This window comes from Rissa tridactyla, chromosome 5 (assembly GCF_028500815.1).
Source record: "Rissa tridactyla isolate bRisTri1 chromosome 5, bRisTri1.patW.cur.20221130, whole genome shotgun sequence".
NCBI classification, from domain to species: Eukaryota; Metazoa; Chordata; class Aves; order Charadriiformes; family Laridae; genus Rissa; species Rissa tridactyla.
The window spans coordinates 27137932-27155297 of NC_071470.1; the positions used below are offsets into that span (position 1 = coordinate 27137932).

Consider the following 17366-nt stretch of genomic DNA (forward strand, 5'->3'; position numbering starts at 1 on the left):
TTATGTTCTAACAGTTTGTAAACCACGCTTGTAAAAGCCTCAGCCAAGGGCCCTCCAGATTTCTAGAGTGATCAGCCATGCTCTACAGCATCCCTGTATGAAGATATTTTCCAACCATTAGACTGAACTACAATTAGCAGCTCATTAAAAAATTGTACAGGAAATATATACCGTTGTGGCAACGGAACACATATACCTAAACATAAGCTATAAGACTATTTTTCTCTCTTAAAACATTTGAAGGACGTGTGAATAAAGAATTAACTTTATTTATCAGTTATGTCATATAATAAATACAAGACAAGGCAAATGCATTAATAGAAATATATTTTATCAGAAGAAATTATATACAGCATGATGCCTAACCATATATGTTATTTACCTGGATTTCTTGTTGTATAGATATATGTTGTATATATTGTAAGAAAATAATAATAATAATAATATATTGATTTTTTAATCAGTATTCAGGAAGTTTAAAATAATTCCCACATCCCAACTAAACAGCAAATGTTTTCAGCTTTTACTATAAAAACACAGCTAAGAATTAAGAGTTGGAGTTTTCACTGTATCTCTGTGATTCAGAAGCATCACTCAGCTTAGCTGTTCCTGGGATTTTCCCTCCTAAATCACACAGATTATTTTTTTTAAACCCCTTTCACAAACCACGATGAATGAAAACAATACAAACTATATAGGGGACAAATCCAGATGACTAAAACAAAGATTAATGAGATTGAATTAACTTTACTATGTAGTGTTAATTATATTAATACTAATATGATTCTGAAAAGTACCTATACAGTAACACCACGTATATAACAGAATTTGTGGAAGAAAAATTAAAAAAAATATGACATGCTATTAGCTATGGTCCCTTCTTTTAAAAAAATTATTGAATCTTCTATTTATTGAGCAGCTATTGCTATGTTCACTTATTCATTCGTCCACTCATTCAACTGTTATTTATTTAACTAATTATTCAATTAATTGTTCACAATTGTTCACTGAGGGACCGTGTATGATCTATGTTTTACAATTGACCTCAAAGAGTGAGGCAGCTGAATGCATCCGATAGAAAATAGAAAAAGGCATCGCAAGGTTCACAACAATTATCCAGGGTTCAAAGCCAAAAACTATTTCTTCTAGTCCATTGTCATATTCCGGACGGCACCCGAATGCTGGTGGTATCCAAAGCTGCAAGGGAAGAATGCAAGGCCAGTGTTAATCACCGGTGATGCAAGTGACTAGACCTTAATGACTGTGGCCCCCCTGAACTGCAGCTTGATTTCAGAAATCTCCAAGAAAACCCTCCCTGTTGCTACTGGGGCACACTGGTGGAAGAGGGTTTCAGCTTCTGCTGCTGCTGCTATGGTTTTTGTACTGTGACTAAAACAAGCTTCCATGTTTAAATAAACTTTGTTCCCCAAAGGCACATTCACTTATTCTTCCAGAAGAAGTAAAATTTACTTGCTACAATCTATAGAACCATATAATTTTAACGTACTTATCAGGCTTGAAAGGTTGGGAAGCTTTTGGGTATTAACTTGTGAATTATGTTCAGAATGTCTTACCGAAAGATTGCATAGGAATAAAAATGCAGCGATGTTCTTCAGAATTCTCCTCTTGTTGTTAGTAACGGAGTTTCTACTGTAAAAGGAGATATCTGAGGCTGAATGCATGACCGAACTCTTATCCTGACTCGTTTCTTCTTTGGCACCATGGTCATTTTCTCTCCCACAGCCACTGCCCTTTAACAGGCAGGGCACCTCTCCGCTCTCCGGAGCGGCTCTGCCATTGTAAATCTCTTTGTACGAGGGGGTAAGTGACAAAGAGCTCCCCCGTGATATAGTCACGATTCGAAGAGTTTTAATATCGTCGTTCACCTTTTCCTGCTCACGATGTATGGATTCAATGATAAAGAGGTTCTGAATATATTTCTCAATAATAACCAGGACGGAGTAGGGTAGGTTATACCACGTGTATTTTGGATGGGCTTGGGCACAGATTATGGCGAGGATTGAGCCCCAGGAGAGGAGCCAGGACCCTGCAGCCGTGCCCACCAGCAGCTCGGCATCAAGTTTTCGAGCGGGATTTTTTGAATTATCCAGTGATCTGTCTTCCAGTCTGTAGATGAGAAGGGCGACAATTCCAGCTGTACACATGAGAGCCAATACAAAGATAGCATGCAAGTAAAACATAGTAAGTGCTAACTCGCTTTTGATTTTTGAACGTCCAATCTGAATTAAATAGACAACAACTATGGCTATTGTGCTAGTTAAGACAACTAGTCCAAAAATCATTCCAACGGTTATGCCGTGGAATTTGAATGGAGTTTTGTGTTGCTGGTGGTGCTCGACTTTGCGGCCAATGTTCTTCCACAGGACATAGAGCATCGTGGATGCTAGGATGTGGTACTCTATATTAAAGGGGTATAGATAATATATTCCTTGAGAAAATATCGAACAGAGAGTTGTTGTTGTGCAATTGCATTGAGGTGCATGATCATCTAAAACTAAAGGAGAGGGAGAGATTAGTTACGTGCATGATAAGGATTTCTCATTTACAGTGAATAAATAAAACATAAATAAAATAACAAAACATAAAAGGTAAGATTTCAGTTAAACAACACCTCACACCACCCAGTTAGCCACCTAAGAAAAGGTTTTGTCATTGAAGTCATTAACCTAACAAGGCTTTCGCATGTGCACTGAAGTAAGATCTCTGACTTCACTGCTCAGCCACTGAGCAATAATCACATCATGAAGGAATGCTGTACCAAAGTGCACCAAACTTCAGCAGGGTCTTGGTAAAAGTACTTTTTTATAACACGAAAATCCCAAGGGCTTTGAGTCCTCAGCCCTTCAGCTTAGAAGGCTTTTATAGAAGCCCGAGGAGAAGAGAAGGCTCCAGGGAGACCTTACAGCACCCTTCCAGTTCCTAAAGGGGGCCTACAGGAAGGATGGGGAGGGACTCTTTATCAGGGAGTGTAATGATAGGATGAGGGGTAACGGTTTCAAACTGAAAGAGGGGAGATTTAGATTAGATATCAGGAAGAAATTCTTTCCTGTGAGGGTGGTGAGGCACTGGAACAGGTTGCCCAGAGAGGTTGTGGATGCCCCATCCCTGGAGGTGTTCAAGGCCAGGCTGGATGGGGCTTTGAGCAGCCTGGTCTAGTGGGAGGTGTCCCTGCCCAGGGCAGGGGGGTTGGAACCAGATGATCTTTAAGGTCCCTTCTAACCCGAACCATTCTATGATTCTATGATCTGTGGATCAGATCAAGAACAAGCTTAACACGGAAAAAAATCAATTCTACTCTCATTTTTTATCAGTTATTTACACTGGTGTGGTTTCTGATACCAAAACCTCTTCATTAAAAAGTTGTTTATGTCTAGGAAAGAGGACATTTCACTCAATGTCCCACTATAGTCCTAAGGTTAAAAAAAAAATTAAAATCAATCTTCTCCTTTTGAGAGGAACCTATGAAATCATTATCTTTCTGCTGTGGAGTTAGCTGCATTGTAAACCCCTAAGGCATCTCAATGAACAATTGTTTGTATTTGTAAAATAAATAAATTTAATGTGCACTTATAACCTAAGCAAATAATTTCAGAAATCAGAATTTTCCACAATGGTAGAAAAAAAAAAAGATACTTATTTTCACAATGTGTTTATTTCTAAATATATAAAAATACATGCTGAAGAGCACATTTTTAGGCACTGGTTGTATATTTGTGCCTGGAAGTTTTTCTTTTGTTTTCTATGATTTTAGAAGAGAGGAGGAGAGGAGAAAGCTGGTATTGTTTTCTCTCAAGCACACAGTTAAGAGACGAAAAAAAATTGCTTTTGCGGTGGGTTGTATGTTAATGCCAAACTTGTCTTGCAGGTCACTGCTTCACTCCCCCTTATTTCAGATGCTATTTCTCATTATTCATAATTGTGTAACAATCCTGGCAGCAGAATAATAGAAAATAATATAAGGAAACAGCTTCTATTTAACAAGCGGAAATATCAAGAAGAGCCACTAACTTGTGATTTGTCTGCTCTCTACTAATGCTCCATGACTACAAAATCTCTGAGCTATCAATTCAGCTACCTGATTATTAATGGAAAGTAGATAGTTTCCATCGATACATCTGAAGGGTAACACTTGCACACAACCGTAAAACTGTGGGCATAATTTTAGACACAGTCATACTGAAAATACCATTTTACAGATTTTAACATTAAGTTTTCACTTATGTGTGAACTTGGGCAGGTATTATTAAAAATGCATAAAATTTTTCAATTTTTAGAGACTATAAATAGGAAAAAAAGAAATTAGTTCAGGCTTTGGCTTTGTAGATGTAAAACCAGGAGTTCTTAGGATATGGGCACTACTGAATTCAGCGGGTGGGAAAACATAAATTTTCCTCTTCAAAAGCTGTCTGTCCTTTCCCTTGTGAACACAATCAAAACTTATCAGCTGTACTGATAAATTTTCTTGGGAAGAAAACTGTTTATAGCTGCTGAGAACTTTTATTTCCTCTTTAAAGTTAAGCACTCCTAATTTCCCCATGCGTCAGTGGCGTTTGAAAGCGGAAGGCATCCCCAGCAGTTATACTCAATGTTTGTTGACTGTAACTTGCATCATCTTAACCAATGGAGAAAATGGTTCGTTATAAAAAAAGAACCACCCAGAGCAAAATCCTTGTCTTCCAAAGCAGCACTAATGGATAACCCCCATCCCTCTGAGCCATTCCACTGAATCCCACAGGATCACATGCCACGTGTAACCACTCTCCTGGGAAGGATCTGCATGATTAGCCACACTTGTTTTGCTATGAAAAACTTAAAATAGTAATTTCTGGTTTTAACACTGCTATGTTCAATTTACTTCTGTGATTTACTAATAAAGGGGTTCCTCAGTGATGTTACTCCTCAAATAAAATGCTTTTAAAAATCTGTTTGTTTGTTCAGAACTTATAGCATTTGAATTTCTTCTTGACCTCACCCAAAGAAAAAATGAGTAAACAGAAAACTACAGCCTGAATCACATTTATGATAATGATAACGATCATATAACATTTTAGCTGTGATCTGAACTGATCGCTTACCAGTTCACTACCATTTGCTTGGGAATGACTATGCTGACATAGTCATGAACGACCCAGCTCCATCCTACAGCGACACGGTATTTTGTATGAGAGCCTGTTACAGCAGGAATTCCGAAATGTACCAATCCTTTCACTTACCTATTGTTATGTTTCCAAAACCAAGCGTGATTAGTCTTTCCTTATGTTCATTCAGTTGATGTTTTGACTCTGTTAGCACTCCATTTGTCCACAGGAGCAAATTTGTGAAGACAGAATGGATAACCCCAAACCTACAAAACAAAACAATTACTGAAGGAATCTGCACAGAGTATACACCTCCATATATGTTAAATAAAATGGACTGACTTTCTGCAGACATGCTACGTGGCACTATTTAGTTGTCAGTGCAGGGAAAAGAAAATCGTAACCGATCTCTCTAAAGATGTTCCTCAGTGGAGCACAACGGGTGTTATAGACTTACACAATTTTATAGAATCACAATGGCTTAATGTATTAAACCATTAACAGCATGCTGCTATTATTTGTTATGCTCTCTTATGTGATGGTTGTTATTCTTTGGGCTGGACAAACTTCATGTTAATGACAGTGATGAAACAGTCTGAACAAGGTTACTTGTTTTGCAAGCTGTATTTCAGAGCCTTCTGCAGTGCTCTGTCATACTCAATGTGGCTGGTCTGTCTTCACAGATACCACCACCTTCTCTAACTTCTAGTCCATGCATGTTTGTCTTCTGGAGCGACCTGAAGCCAACAGAGGGCTTTATCCCATTCAGACTGCTGATACAGTGAGGCTAGGTCTCCACGTGTTTTTGAGACTCCTGGTTTCTGCTAAGCCAGTTGTTTTTCTCCTGCACCTGAGGCTGGTAATGTTCCTTCTCCAAGAAACAGTTCTTTCTTTGTTACTGCACTGTTCTCACTGATAGACTTGCGGTTGGGGATTTTTAAAATTCTATTTATAAACAGAGCTGATTTCACCAGGTGACATTGCGAAGCCGTCTGTGATCTCTCTCCTCATTGGCATGAGGCTTAAACACTCACCCAAGAGAGCAAAACAGAAGAACCTGCTCCATAAATTATATTTCTGAATAATTTCTTTTACTTCCTATAGAAACTGGTCAGCTTATTGATAATTTGAGATGAGTATTTTAAAAGTTACTATGTTTGTTTATTTACGTTCTATGTACAGATAATCTACACTGTTGCCTCGGTTCTGTAAGAAATGTATGTATTCAGCTGTTCAGAGGACACATCAGTTACACTGCGAGAACCAACTTCCGGGCTCAGAAACGTGCAAAATCCCTGAGGGATTTGGGTATATGGGATACCACCAGGGAGGCTGTATTTCCCACTGAATTTGCACATCTGCATCTCATTGCAAAAGGTGCTTTCCAAAAAAATCAATATAAAATACCTCAGATGTGTTGCACTGACTACAGGTTGCTGATGCAGATTCCCTGTCAGTAGCTAAATAAAGAAAACATAATATAGCATATAGTCCTTTGGCGCCTCCTTCCTTCCTTCAAAAAAAGCAAGTAACACTGTGGTATCATACATAGCCCATTTCCCCCTCTCAGGATAAAAATACACTTATTTGGTGACTGATCTATATTATAAAATATAAGCACAGTTTAAATGAGAAAAAAATAATTCAGACTAACGATTGTCTTCTCACTTGGGTAAATGGAGTTACTTTTAGTTATATTAACACAATTAAGAGGAAAATCAAACTGTAAATTTTCCATGTCCCTCATACAGGGGGACATTAAAGCACCATGCAGACCTACACCTATTAGCATTCCAGATGAGAATCTGATCCACTTCACCTTTCAAGTGTTTTGAAAGACTGGATAATATCCTTTGCATGACACCAAAGAAAGTACACCTAAATGAAAGGAATACAGAGAAATGTCAGTACACTAATAAGCATGTGTGACACTGAAAAAGCAAAGTGCATCTGTAGATGGAAACTGTGATGATTTAAAGTGAGGTAGCTCCATCTTCACATATGTGAAATAACTTATGATTTCCTCTGATGTTCACCCAGAACCTCTCTGGCACGATGAACCTAAGATTTCTTAGATGCAGAGTCAGTGACTCAACCGCAAGAAGTCTCCGTATGACTCACTAAAACATATCTTGTGTCTGTATCTGGAGAGGCTTTTATTTCAAAGGAAATAAAGCCACCAGCTGGGGACAGCAGTATGATTGCTGCAGGGCGTGGTGATGCTAAGTTTGAATAATTTATGAAATATATGGAATTGTCAGGAGGGAGAGAGATAAGCGAAAGGATGCCAGACTTGATTAATAAAACAAACAACAGACACCCAGGAAGCAAGAGGAAAGTTCTTACTGTCAGCCTGAGAGACGCCTGCACCAGGAACACATGCAGTTGAACACAAGTACAGTGCGGAAAGCTCAAGCTGGAGAATAAAAGAGAGAGAGATAACAGTATTGAGTTAGCAAATAAAGGGGAAAGAAGTTTTAAAAGCGGGAATCTCTGTTTGTGGGAGGATAACGGAAACCTCAGGATACAGACTGGTGCTGAGATAAAACTGGTTCCAAGTGCTGATAACTACAAGGAGAACAATACCAATATTCCTCAGGGATGTCAGGGTGAAACTGGGAGTCCTGCTTACTCTGAATAGCTCCTAGGACACTGAACTGGATGGTAGGTGAACTATCAGGAGAGAAACGGTCCCAAAGGTTTCTCTTGGAAACCTGCGTGGGTTGGTGTTCCAGAAATGGTCAGAAAAGTGCAAAGAACTTTGGGTTCTTCTTCAGCAATACAGTAACTAGAAGTCCACTTAACCACTGTGCCCATTAACGTAGGCACCCTACACTACAGCTGGTGTCATCTGAGACATTCTGATGACATATATGATTTTTTGAAAAAGCTAGGAAAATGCAGTTCTCTGTGGGACTGCTACACCACCCAGCAATAACATGTTCATTCATCCCTCTAATGAAGATCTATCAAAAGGAGGTGCGACCACTGTAAAACCCCAGGTGCAGAGGCCACAAGGTATCATGGAGGCTTCAACTGAAATCAAACAAATGGAAATTAGCACCTTAGTCTCATCTAATGCCATCTTCAATTTCCCATTCTGGGAAAGATGCAGTAAAATCTAAACAGCAGATGTGAAAGCGTTCTTCAAAACTTAGAAAGCATAACTTTTGAAGATCTGTTCGAACATCAGAGACAAGAAAGTGGGGGGAAATGGGAAAAGTCATTAAGGTAAAGCAATAGCATAAAATCCAATTTTTGCTCACAGAATATTCAAATACATTGCCTAAACGGGACTTCAGCCTACCAAACAGTGCAATGCACAGCCTGTCTTGGAAGGGCAGGTATGTGTTAGCTCATTCCTTGCACAGGTGCAGTATGTATGAATTTATTAACTTAATGGCACATATCAGGATGCATCATTAGAGTAAAATACAACAGAATCTGACACATATTCTATGGAAAACAAATCCTGAGGTTGTTAGATAACACGTGATTAGGCATGCTGTCTGCTGGAATTTCACCCTGTGTTTCAAGGACATGAGAAGATTTGTCTTAGGTCAGAGGCGTCTGGCAAATTACTTTTTAACTTTTTCTTTGATTGCTCAGGCTAACATTCTAGATTTCAGTATTTTAAGCAAAGTAGATGATAAATTCAGCAACACTGGGTGATGTAAAATTTAAATTAGAATTCTTGGTCCCTTTGTTCAGCGTTGTTATATGCTGTTTCTTCCACACTCCAGTTCACAGTAGCAGAAAACCTTGTTGGCTCAGGGTCACTGGATGCAATGAAAAATGCTACACGCAGATCAGCAGGGAAAAAAGGCTTAGTTTCTTTGGTTTGTTTTTCAGCAAAAGCAAAGAAGTTGCGACACATGGAGCGTGGGTATTAGGAGAAAGTGAAATTAAAATTACTTCAACAAAAAAAAGACAGAAGAAGTCAGAGTTACTGCTCAAATTTCAATGCTTTTTTTGTTACAGAAGGCAGAAAAATGTAAGTTGTTCAAATGCTTATCTGCGTGCAACCACAACTGCTAGGAAAATCTTCCTTTTCTTTCTGAATGACTTAATCATCTTGGAAAGTGCATCAAAGGACCTGGCTACAACGGAGTATCTAAGTTGAGTGGCTTTCTCTTTCCTTCTTTCCTATAAATCTGATGACAGGGGCTCGGGAATTTATGTGATAAACAATCAGCTGTGGAATATCACCATGCAGTATAGACCCAAAGCCTTAAAATAAATAAACAAGCAGCTGGAATACTTTACGGGAGTCACTGCCTATGTTTGCTGTCATGCAGTCCCCGATAAGCATAACCAAATGCTTCTAGAAGTAAAAACCCATGTTCATTTGGTATAGGAAAGATGTGCGAGTATTTTATAACAAGCTAAATACCTGGGAAGGATTTTGCCCCTTTTAAGTATCAGACCTCCACCCCTAACCACAACGGGACATCAGGGTACGCAGAATGAACTGAACTTGCGTGGCAAGTCCTATATACAAAAATAAGTGAATTGTCTTTAGCCAAGCTGCTCATTTCAGCCTGAAAATTCTGAAAGTCACATATGTAACTCGAGCTAAAGAAAAAGCATGTAACTTCAACTATAGAAGAGCATTTTTGGATTATTTGTTTTTTGAACCCACGTGAGTTTTACAGCTGAGCAATCTCAAGTTGCAAGGCCTGAATTTACACATAGAAACGATACACACGCACAAGAATTTAGCCCTCAAAAGTATCCTGTGATATAAATAGAAATTTAATTAGTGTAAAATTCGCTGATGATGAGAAGATAAAAGATATTTTTGGTAAGAGATACAGATGTAATATAAAACTGAAACCAGGAACTTTTACCTGTAAGATGGTATGCACAGCATGTGTAACAGGAAAAATGCCTTCAGTTGGTGATAAACAGTTCGAAAAATCAATGTAATATCCAATTTTAAAAGAGTCCAGAATTAAAGTAATCACTGCAAACAATGTAATCCCACCTACAAATGAAAAAAGATATTAGAAAATGTCAATGTGTGGTTATAGCATCTAGAGACCATTCGTACAATATCCTAAAATCTGTTTAGGGAAATAAAAGTCGATCAATATCTGTGTTTTTGTTGAAGGAAATAGATGCAGATCAATGTTCATGGAGACAATTGACTCAAAGAAGTTGGTTCCTCTAATCTGTGAAAGCCTCCGCCCAATATGTTATGAAGGCAAATCCCTGTGCATGCCGTGCACAGCCAGCGCAGAGGAGCCAGCCCAGCGATGGCCAGGACCCAGAGACACTCGGCACCTTGCAGACGGCTCCCAGCTCCTTGCAAGGCCAGCCGCTCAAGTAACGGCAGCACTGAAGGGGCCATACAGCGTGTGAATTAATGCTCTATACAGCCACACAGCAAACCATACAATTCCAGGGAGCTGAACAATCGTGTTTCAGTCTCCTGGGCCAAGAGCTCAACGTTGGTAACCCAATCGCTCGGTATGCCTTCCCCGGGGTCCAGGGGGTTACGTTTAACTCAGAGACCAAAACTACAATAAGCTGTATGGTTTGTTCTCCCAGAAAGGAACCAAAGATTTCACTTCTGTATCTATTATTCCCCCCTCCCCCCCCAAAAACCCTAATATGTTTCTCTAAATATGTATTTCATATCCTAAAGAACTTTCAAAATACATGTTTCCCCTTGTTTATTTTTTTTTTCTTTCAGTAATGTAAGTATTTGTTACAAACTCGTTCTGGAAAGCTATATGGTAACACGATGTATATTGAGTTTGTAGCCATATGATTAAGCACAACTGGTGCTTAGTTACAAATATTAGTAATTACGGAACCAAACTCTAAAGTCTTCATTTGCTTGTTGGTTTTTTTTTTCTCTCTGGGCTTTTATTCAAACAAGCTCCACTGGATTTAATTTGGGCTTATTTGAACTAAGACTAGATAAAAATCTACCCACGGACCTTAACATATAGATCAGCATCAGTATCTTAATCTTTCTTTGTAATTCCTCACAGAGTAAATAACATCACTAATGTTGACTTTGATGAATATTTATCCTTTTTAAGGAACCAAAACCTAACTTCCTTATAAGCACCACTTGTTCCACTTGACTTGTGTCAACAAAACACTAATTTAATAATTTACTTAATTAATAATACATTTATTATTAAACTTGCATTGATACAAATTAAGTATAAATTATAAAAATACAATGTATTTTTGTTTGTTATTTCATGGATCCTTTAAAATTAACCAAAAACAGGCTTCAGAAATTTTTGGTGGGCTTCAATCTGTTCCCATTGAAATCAATAGTTTTGCCATTTTTCTCCGGGGATTAGAAGAATTTATATGACTCATTTCTTTGAATGTTCGATTATTTCCTTTATTCAAATGACATCTAAATGTTTCTGGCAATGACTCAGGTGGCCACATTGTAAGCACATACGAAATGTCCAACATGCATAAAGCTCCAGGCTTCAAAAGAGAATGATTGTACTAATTTGCTTAGGTAAAAGTCAAAGCACAACTACAATGACCGTACATATGGTATGCTAATTGTTTCCATGTTAACTTTTCCTTTCCTTCCATCCTGAAGATGGAAACTTCAGTATTACGTACTAATACTAAATACTAGATATATACACCCATAATTATAAATAAGGAAGATAATTCCAGTGTTTTGCTATTTCTGTTTGAAAGTTAAAAAAAACATTAAATGATTGCTATTGAGCACTCAATTATTAAAAAAAAAAAGGATTTTTTTCAAATGTTCATTGAAACCTTCATATCTTAGGGGGGGTCAAGAGTAGGATTTTCAGTATTGCTAGGTGCTAGATTAATTCTTTCTATAAACCAGCAAGATGATACAGCTGTGAAAATGCCACTCTAAACTTAAAATATTGTTCAAATAATAGACAATTTAATGCAAGCACTAAAAAGGTAGAAGTTGAAGTCTGCCAAGAGCTTTGGAAGTCGACTAGCTGTCTATGCTTTAAACAGAAGCTGTGCTGCTGGAGAACATGCTAAAATAAGGCCATTTGTGAAGACAATTGATTTTCGAGTTCTCTGGCTCACTTGGCAGAACTTACAAATAATGGTCAGAGACCTTTTCCTAGCAGGAGAGTGTCCTCAGGGGAGTAACATTTGGAATAAGTCAAGGAAAGGACTTCCTAAGCTTCCCTGTGATCATTTGGGTCAGGATAACCGTACCTTATTAAAGACAAAGCTCTCCCTGAAACTTTTCTCACATTCAGACAATAAGAGCGCCTCTCAGTCTACCACACAAGTGGGAAGGCAGTTGTGCTCTAGGGTTCACACAGTTGCAAAAATGCTCAAGGGAACCTTTCTGTCAGCAATTCTTGTAAACTATTTGTCCTTCTAGCATTGTTAACCGTGTGCAAGGAGTCACTTATAGGAGGTTTTTGTTAAGTCATTCTTTTTCAACGTTTATCATAGCAAAATGCTCTAAGCAGCCGGCTACCACCACTTTAACTGAGATGATATTCACAGTTTGAAGGGCATCGTGAAAATATACTCATAGTATATGGACATTTTCTCTAACGATGAGAGCAAGGAGTCATTCTTCAAAAGCAGCGGATAGAGCTAGTCAAAAATCGCAGCGAGCTTTCCGTAGAAAGACTTGATGAAAATTTATCCTCCCGCCCCTCCTCCTTTTTGGACTTTCAGTCTTTCAGATAAAAGATTTCTATGACAAAACCATTGATGCAGAGGAGGGCAAGGGGGATCTTGGCAGAGGAATTGCCACCTGAGTTTTTCCTTAGCTCAAATAAGTTTTCTTTTACCAACAGAGGATAAAGGACTTGTACAGGGTTGTTGTAACTACAAGAAACTCCTAAGAATAGGAAAAGTGTAGGTCTTTCCCTAAGGGCGAATTTGTTGAATTGCAGCCTAGACATCCAAGAGAAGCGGTGGAAGCCACACCACTTGAGAAGGTAGTACAAAGGGCCATCCTGTGCTGGTAAAAGAAATGGATAAGGTAACCTAGTAGTGCATTCCGGTATCTTATTTCTAAGTTTCTGTGACTCCTTATATCCTGTAGGACAAATGAAATGCTGTGAATGCCGTGCCAAAAGAAAAAGGGCAGGGGGTTCTGCTGTACTTAACCATGTTAAGCAGTATTTATCCCATACTTAGGAGGAGAAAGCTACTCTCTGAGTAACAAAAGCATAGCTTGGTCCAAAATAGGATCAAATTAAGCCTTGCATTAATGAACTTTATGAGGTTGTAAGCCACATAAGCTAATGAATGAAAAATGCCCAAGAGCTGAATATTGTTTTGGAAAACAGTGAAGGAGAACAATTAAACAGTTGGTACATGGACTCCATACGTTTCAGGAAAGAGTCTACAGACCACAGCTGTAACATGTTAGACACTAAAAAAAAAAAGATTTTCCCCGGGCAATTCATACAGCTCAATTGTTAACAGCTGCAAAGAAAAGACACACAAGCACTGAGACTGAGAACAAACTCAACTTCCACAACACAACCTTACTTTTCAAAATAATCAGTTTTCGTGTGTTCTTGGGATTTTCGTTTAGATATTTCATTAGCTGCTGTGATAATTAACTGTTGTCTCACTGCTAGCAGGACAGAAATATTTTATGGAAAAGCTGTCCTATAGCACTCCACTTTACATACTTAATTCCCAACCCATCATTTACAAACCTATTCATTTACAGTGCTGAGACTGGCAAAGCAGTCGGTAAAACTGGGCTTGCCTCTGACCTCCGCACAATGCTGATATGGGTTGTTTCCTTTTCTTGGGACCCAGAAACACAGCATTCCTGTCACTCTGATGGGGTGATGGGCTCCCCAACCACAACCTCTCAATAAACCTTTATATCCTTACTCCAGTACACACCTGACTCTGCAGATAAGGGCCCACATCCCTGGCAAACTTCCTTACTTTTCTGACAAGTTCATGCTAGCTTTAGCTTCCTTGATTAAAAGTTTTATGTACTTATCTCCAAACTTATATGGCCAGGGATTTTGTCCTCTTCTGTCTATCTCCAGACATTTCTAAGGCATTACTGTACACATATACATGGGAATCCTTGATATACATCAGTACAGAGAGCACTTGAGGACCTTTCTGACTGGTACTGGCCTAAAGTAAGTTGCATTATATTGCCTGGAAAAGGTGGTAATTCCTCCAAGACAGTTGTATGACATCAACATAATTGCTTCTTCCATTAGCTATATTTTATTTTTAAAGTGCCACCAAACCAGCCTGGTAAGGGGAAAAAAGGTGCCAGAGCTTTCAGCGCTGTAAATGGCAGGTTGGAAAGTGAGGCTGTTCAGCAAACAGCTTTCCCATACAATCTCCGAGTATGTTCAGCTTATGCATGTATTTACTTTAGAGTGCACTGCCTGTGCGTTAAGTTCACGAACACCAGGATGCCTCCTGGTAGGGACAGCGAGGGTAACAAAGTGGTAGCCGAGATGGGTGATGGCACGGACGTCCCGTGTGCGGTGCCACCCTGTGTGCCACCGGCCAGTACTCACACTTCAGCCAGCGGGCTCCGGCGTGTGTGTCCTTGTCTCGGATCAGCCTCCTCTGCGTGCAGCTCCTGCCGAGGTACCAGAGCATCCACAGCAGCTGGATGAGCATCAGCGTGATGAGGTAGGAGAGCAGGTGGCTCTTGCTGATGCCCACAGCGTGCACAGCCCAGGCGAAGGTGAGCAGCAGCCCGGCCAGGAAGAGATTGATGCCGTACTGGCTGCTGAGGATCTCGGCGTTTTTCTGCGGGTAGCTGCCGCCCACCGAGGGAGAACCGGCGGCTTTCTCCATCTCCCACGTCGCCGGCCAGCCACTGCGAGCTGCCGGCCCCGCTTCCCCCGGGGGAGCCCGGAGACAGCCGGCTGGCCCGGCCCCCATCGGCGGCCGGGGGCGGAGCGGGGCCGCCGGCCCTCGCCTTGCCGTGCCTCCCCGTAGCCCCTCGCCCAGCCCTGTCTCTCCGTAGCCCCTCGCTCTGCCCTGCCTCCCCGCAGCCCCTCGCCCAGCCCTGTCTCTCCGTAGCCCCTCGCTCTGCCCTGCCTCCCCGCAGCCCCTGCCCGCCGGCCCTCGCCCTGCCGTGCCTCCCCGCAGCCGCTGCCCACCGGGCGGGGGTCTCCGGAGTGTCCCCAGCTGCCGGTGGGATCCCCGGGCTGCCCAAGGGAGGGGAGGCTGCCGGGGGCGGGGGTGTAAAGGCCGCTGCTGCTTTGGATTTGGGGCATCTTGCCTTGGACTCGGCCAACAGTTGAGATTAGGGATGAAGGAGAATGCACGCATCAGAAGATTAGTCGGGAGGTGGCCATGTCCCTGCAGAGGGTGGTGGGATGCGGTGAGGGACACCGAGCTTACGTCCGTGTTGACAGAGACGTGCGCGGCATAACGTGTTCTCTAGATAAGGAGACGGGAAAGATAGCGAACAAAGCACCCCTGATGCTTAACGGCTGGCTGGAAAACTGAGGGATGGCCAACATGCGGGAGAGGTTCAGGGAGAGCGGGGAGGGGGCGATGGCTCCCGCCTGGCAGCCCAGGGAGCAGCTCCTTCCCGGGGCAGCAACGGGGTCACCTTCCAAGGTTTGATGCTCTGGGCCACCCCCTTTTCAGCAATTGGCACTTTCATTGGTAATAAAACCCCTCTGCTCTCAAGAATTTTCTAGACCTTTCAAAGGTGGCAATTTCTCTCTTATAAGTCCCATTCCAACAACAGAGTATTGTAGCGATTGCTGGCTGGAGTAGCAACAACTGAGCTCAAAACAGCAAAGACTTCTGCAGGATGTCATCCATTTCTTATTCATTAACTTTCCCAATTTTTATACACATTTTAAGTATTTACCTTTTGTTATTTAAACTGCTTGTAACTATGACCTATGGTCATAAAATACCAATGTATTCAAACCTCAAGATTTGGAGCACCAGCTGCTTATCTATAGGGGCTGACAGGAATTCAGCCCAGTGTAAAACAATACATATTTTAAATGGTATTTTGTTTGTGTAAAATACAAATTCTCTCAATTCTAGGTATTCAGGTACCTAGCCATAGCTTGGAGGCCAAATACCAAGATAGACTGGTCCTTGTTCTGGCCAGGCAGGTCTTACATTTTTACCCTGTATCTGTTGGTAGCATATCGAATATCCAAAGCATTGTTTTTTACAGGGAGTGACCTATGTCTCACATGAAATTAGGCCACTAATTCAGCTACATCAAAAAAAAAAAAGGAGAAGTGAAAAGACAGCATCTACTTTACTCCACTTCCACTGGCAAAACTTAGAGAGGTTTTAAGCTTTTTTGCTTCTGGAGACAGAAACAAGTAGAGAGACGGTTTTTCTGAAGTCCCAAAGGACATTTCTGAAATTGTATGTAAATTTCTGAGGTTCACATTCCTTTTAAAGAACAGGGAAAGAGGACAAAATGGCAGAAGGGTGGAATGAGTGAATTCTGTACAATCCCCTATTTAGGTAAGCATAAGGAACTATTCATTTTGGCCCATTCTCAAGAAACAGGTATTTAAAGCCACCTACAAATTTCCCTTCTGAAAAATGCAGTTAACTGAAAGCTAGCCCTGTATTTCTGCCTGGCCCATAACAGCAGTATAAATAAAAAACGTAACTCATCAAACAGTTAAGGCTTCAATCACCTCTAGCTCAGAGCGACATCCATCGCTATCTGAAGTTTATGGAAATGCCAAGTCCTACTTTTCTCTTATGTAGTGTAACCTTTAAAGAATAACTACGGAAGATGCTTTCATTTTACAGAGCTTCTATGGGTAACTATGATAAATAATCTTCACTGCCTGGACTATTTTATTTCAAGATTATTCCAGAGCATCCCTTGTCACCTGTGAAGAGAAGCTCTTTGGTGCTGGTACACAATCTCCTGAAGGGAAATTGATGTATGTGGACACAGACAATACCTGTGGTGCTCTGTAGCCAACTAATATATTCAAGCGTTGGTAGAGGTAGGGATTTTGACCATTTGATAATTGTTTTCAGGAAACTGTTAAGATACCTCTTTCTAATCTCTTGCCCTTAGTTCTTTATTTGGTGGTAAGGAAAATAACAAAAGCAAGGAGTTCACAGAACTGGAAGTGGCAACACCATTTCGTCAGACTGCTAATTACAGCAAAAATTGTTTTACATTCTTACCAGATTCGCCACTGCTTCCTTTTGAGCTTGTAACTGAATAAGTATTGCATTGGATAGTCATAGCTGCTACTGAAAGACTTTGCAAACTTTTGGGCAGTGAGTATATCTACCTGGGATCTTCAGAAA

The 17366-nt window shown here is 40.5% G+C and overlaps 1 protein-coding gene across 1 annotated transcript; it reads right to left on the reverse strand.

Moving 5' to 3' along the window:
• Window positions 1-1026: 1026 nt before the first annotated feature.
• Window positions 1027-14897, reverse strand: OTOP1 (otopetrin 1). Its single transcript, XM_054203571.1, has 6 exons — window positions 14612-14897; window positions 9950-10086; window positions 6919-6977; window positions 5235-5365; window positions 1575-2515; window positions 1027-1197 (listed from the first exon to the last, which is right to left on the reverse strand). The coding sequence occupies exons 1-6, from the start codon at window positions 14895-14897 to the stop codon at window positions 1027-1029; spliced, it is 1725 nt and encodes a 574-aa protein (XP_054059546.1).
• Between the last annotated feature and the right edge of the window lie 2469 nt (window positions 14898-17366).

Excerpts from the sequence above, each read along its gene's own strand:
- OTOP1 (XM_054203571.1), bottom strand. The coding sequence starts at position 14,897 with ATGGAGAAAGCCGCCGGTTCTCCCTCGGTGGGCGGCAGCTACCCGCAG. Across the intron at positions 5,366-6,918 it reads TCTTTCAAAACACTTGAAAG|GTTTGGGGTTATCCATTCTG; the intron begins GTGAAGTGGATC and ends TTTGTTTTGTAG. Across the intron at positions 2,516-5,234 it reads TTTTGGAAACATAACAATAG|TTTTAGATGATCATGCACCT; the intron begins GTAAGTGAAAGG and ends CCTCTCCTTTAG.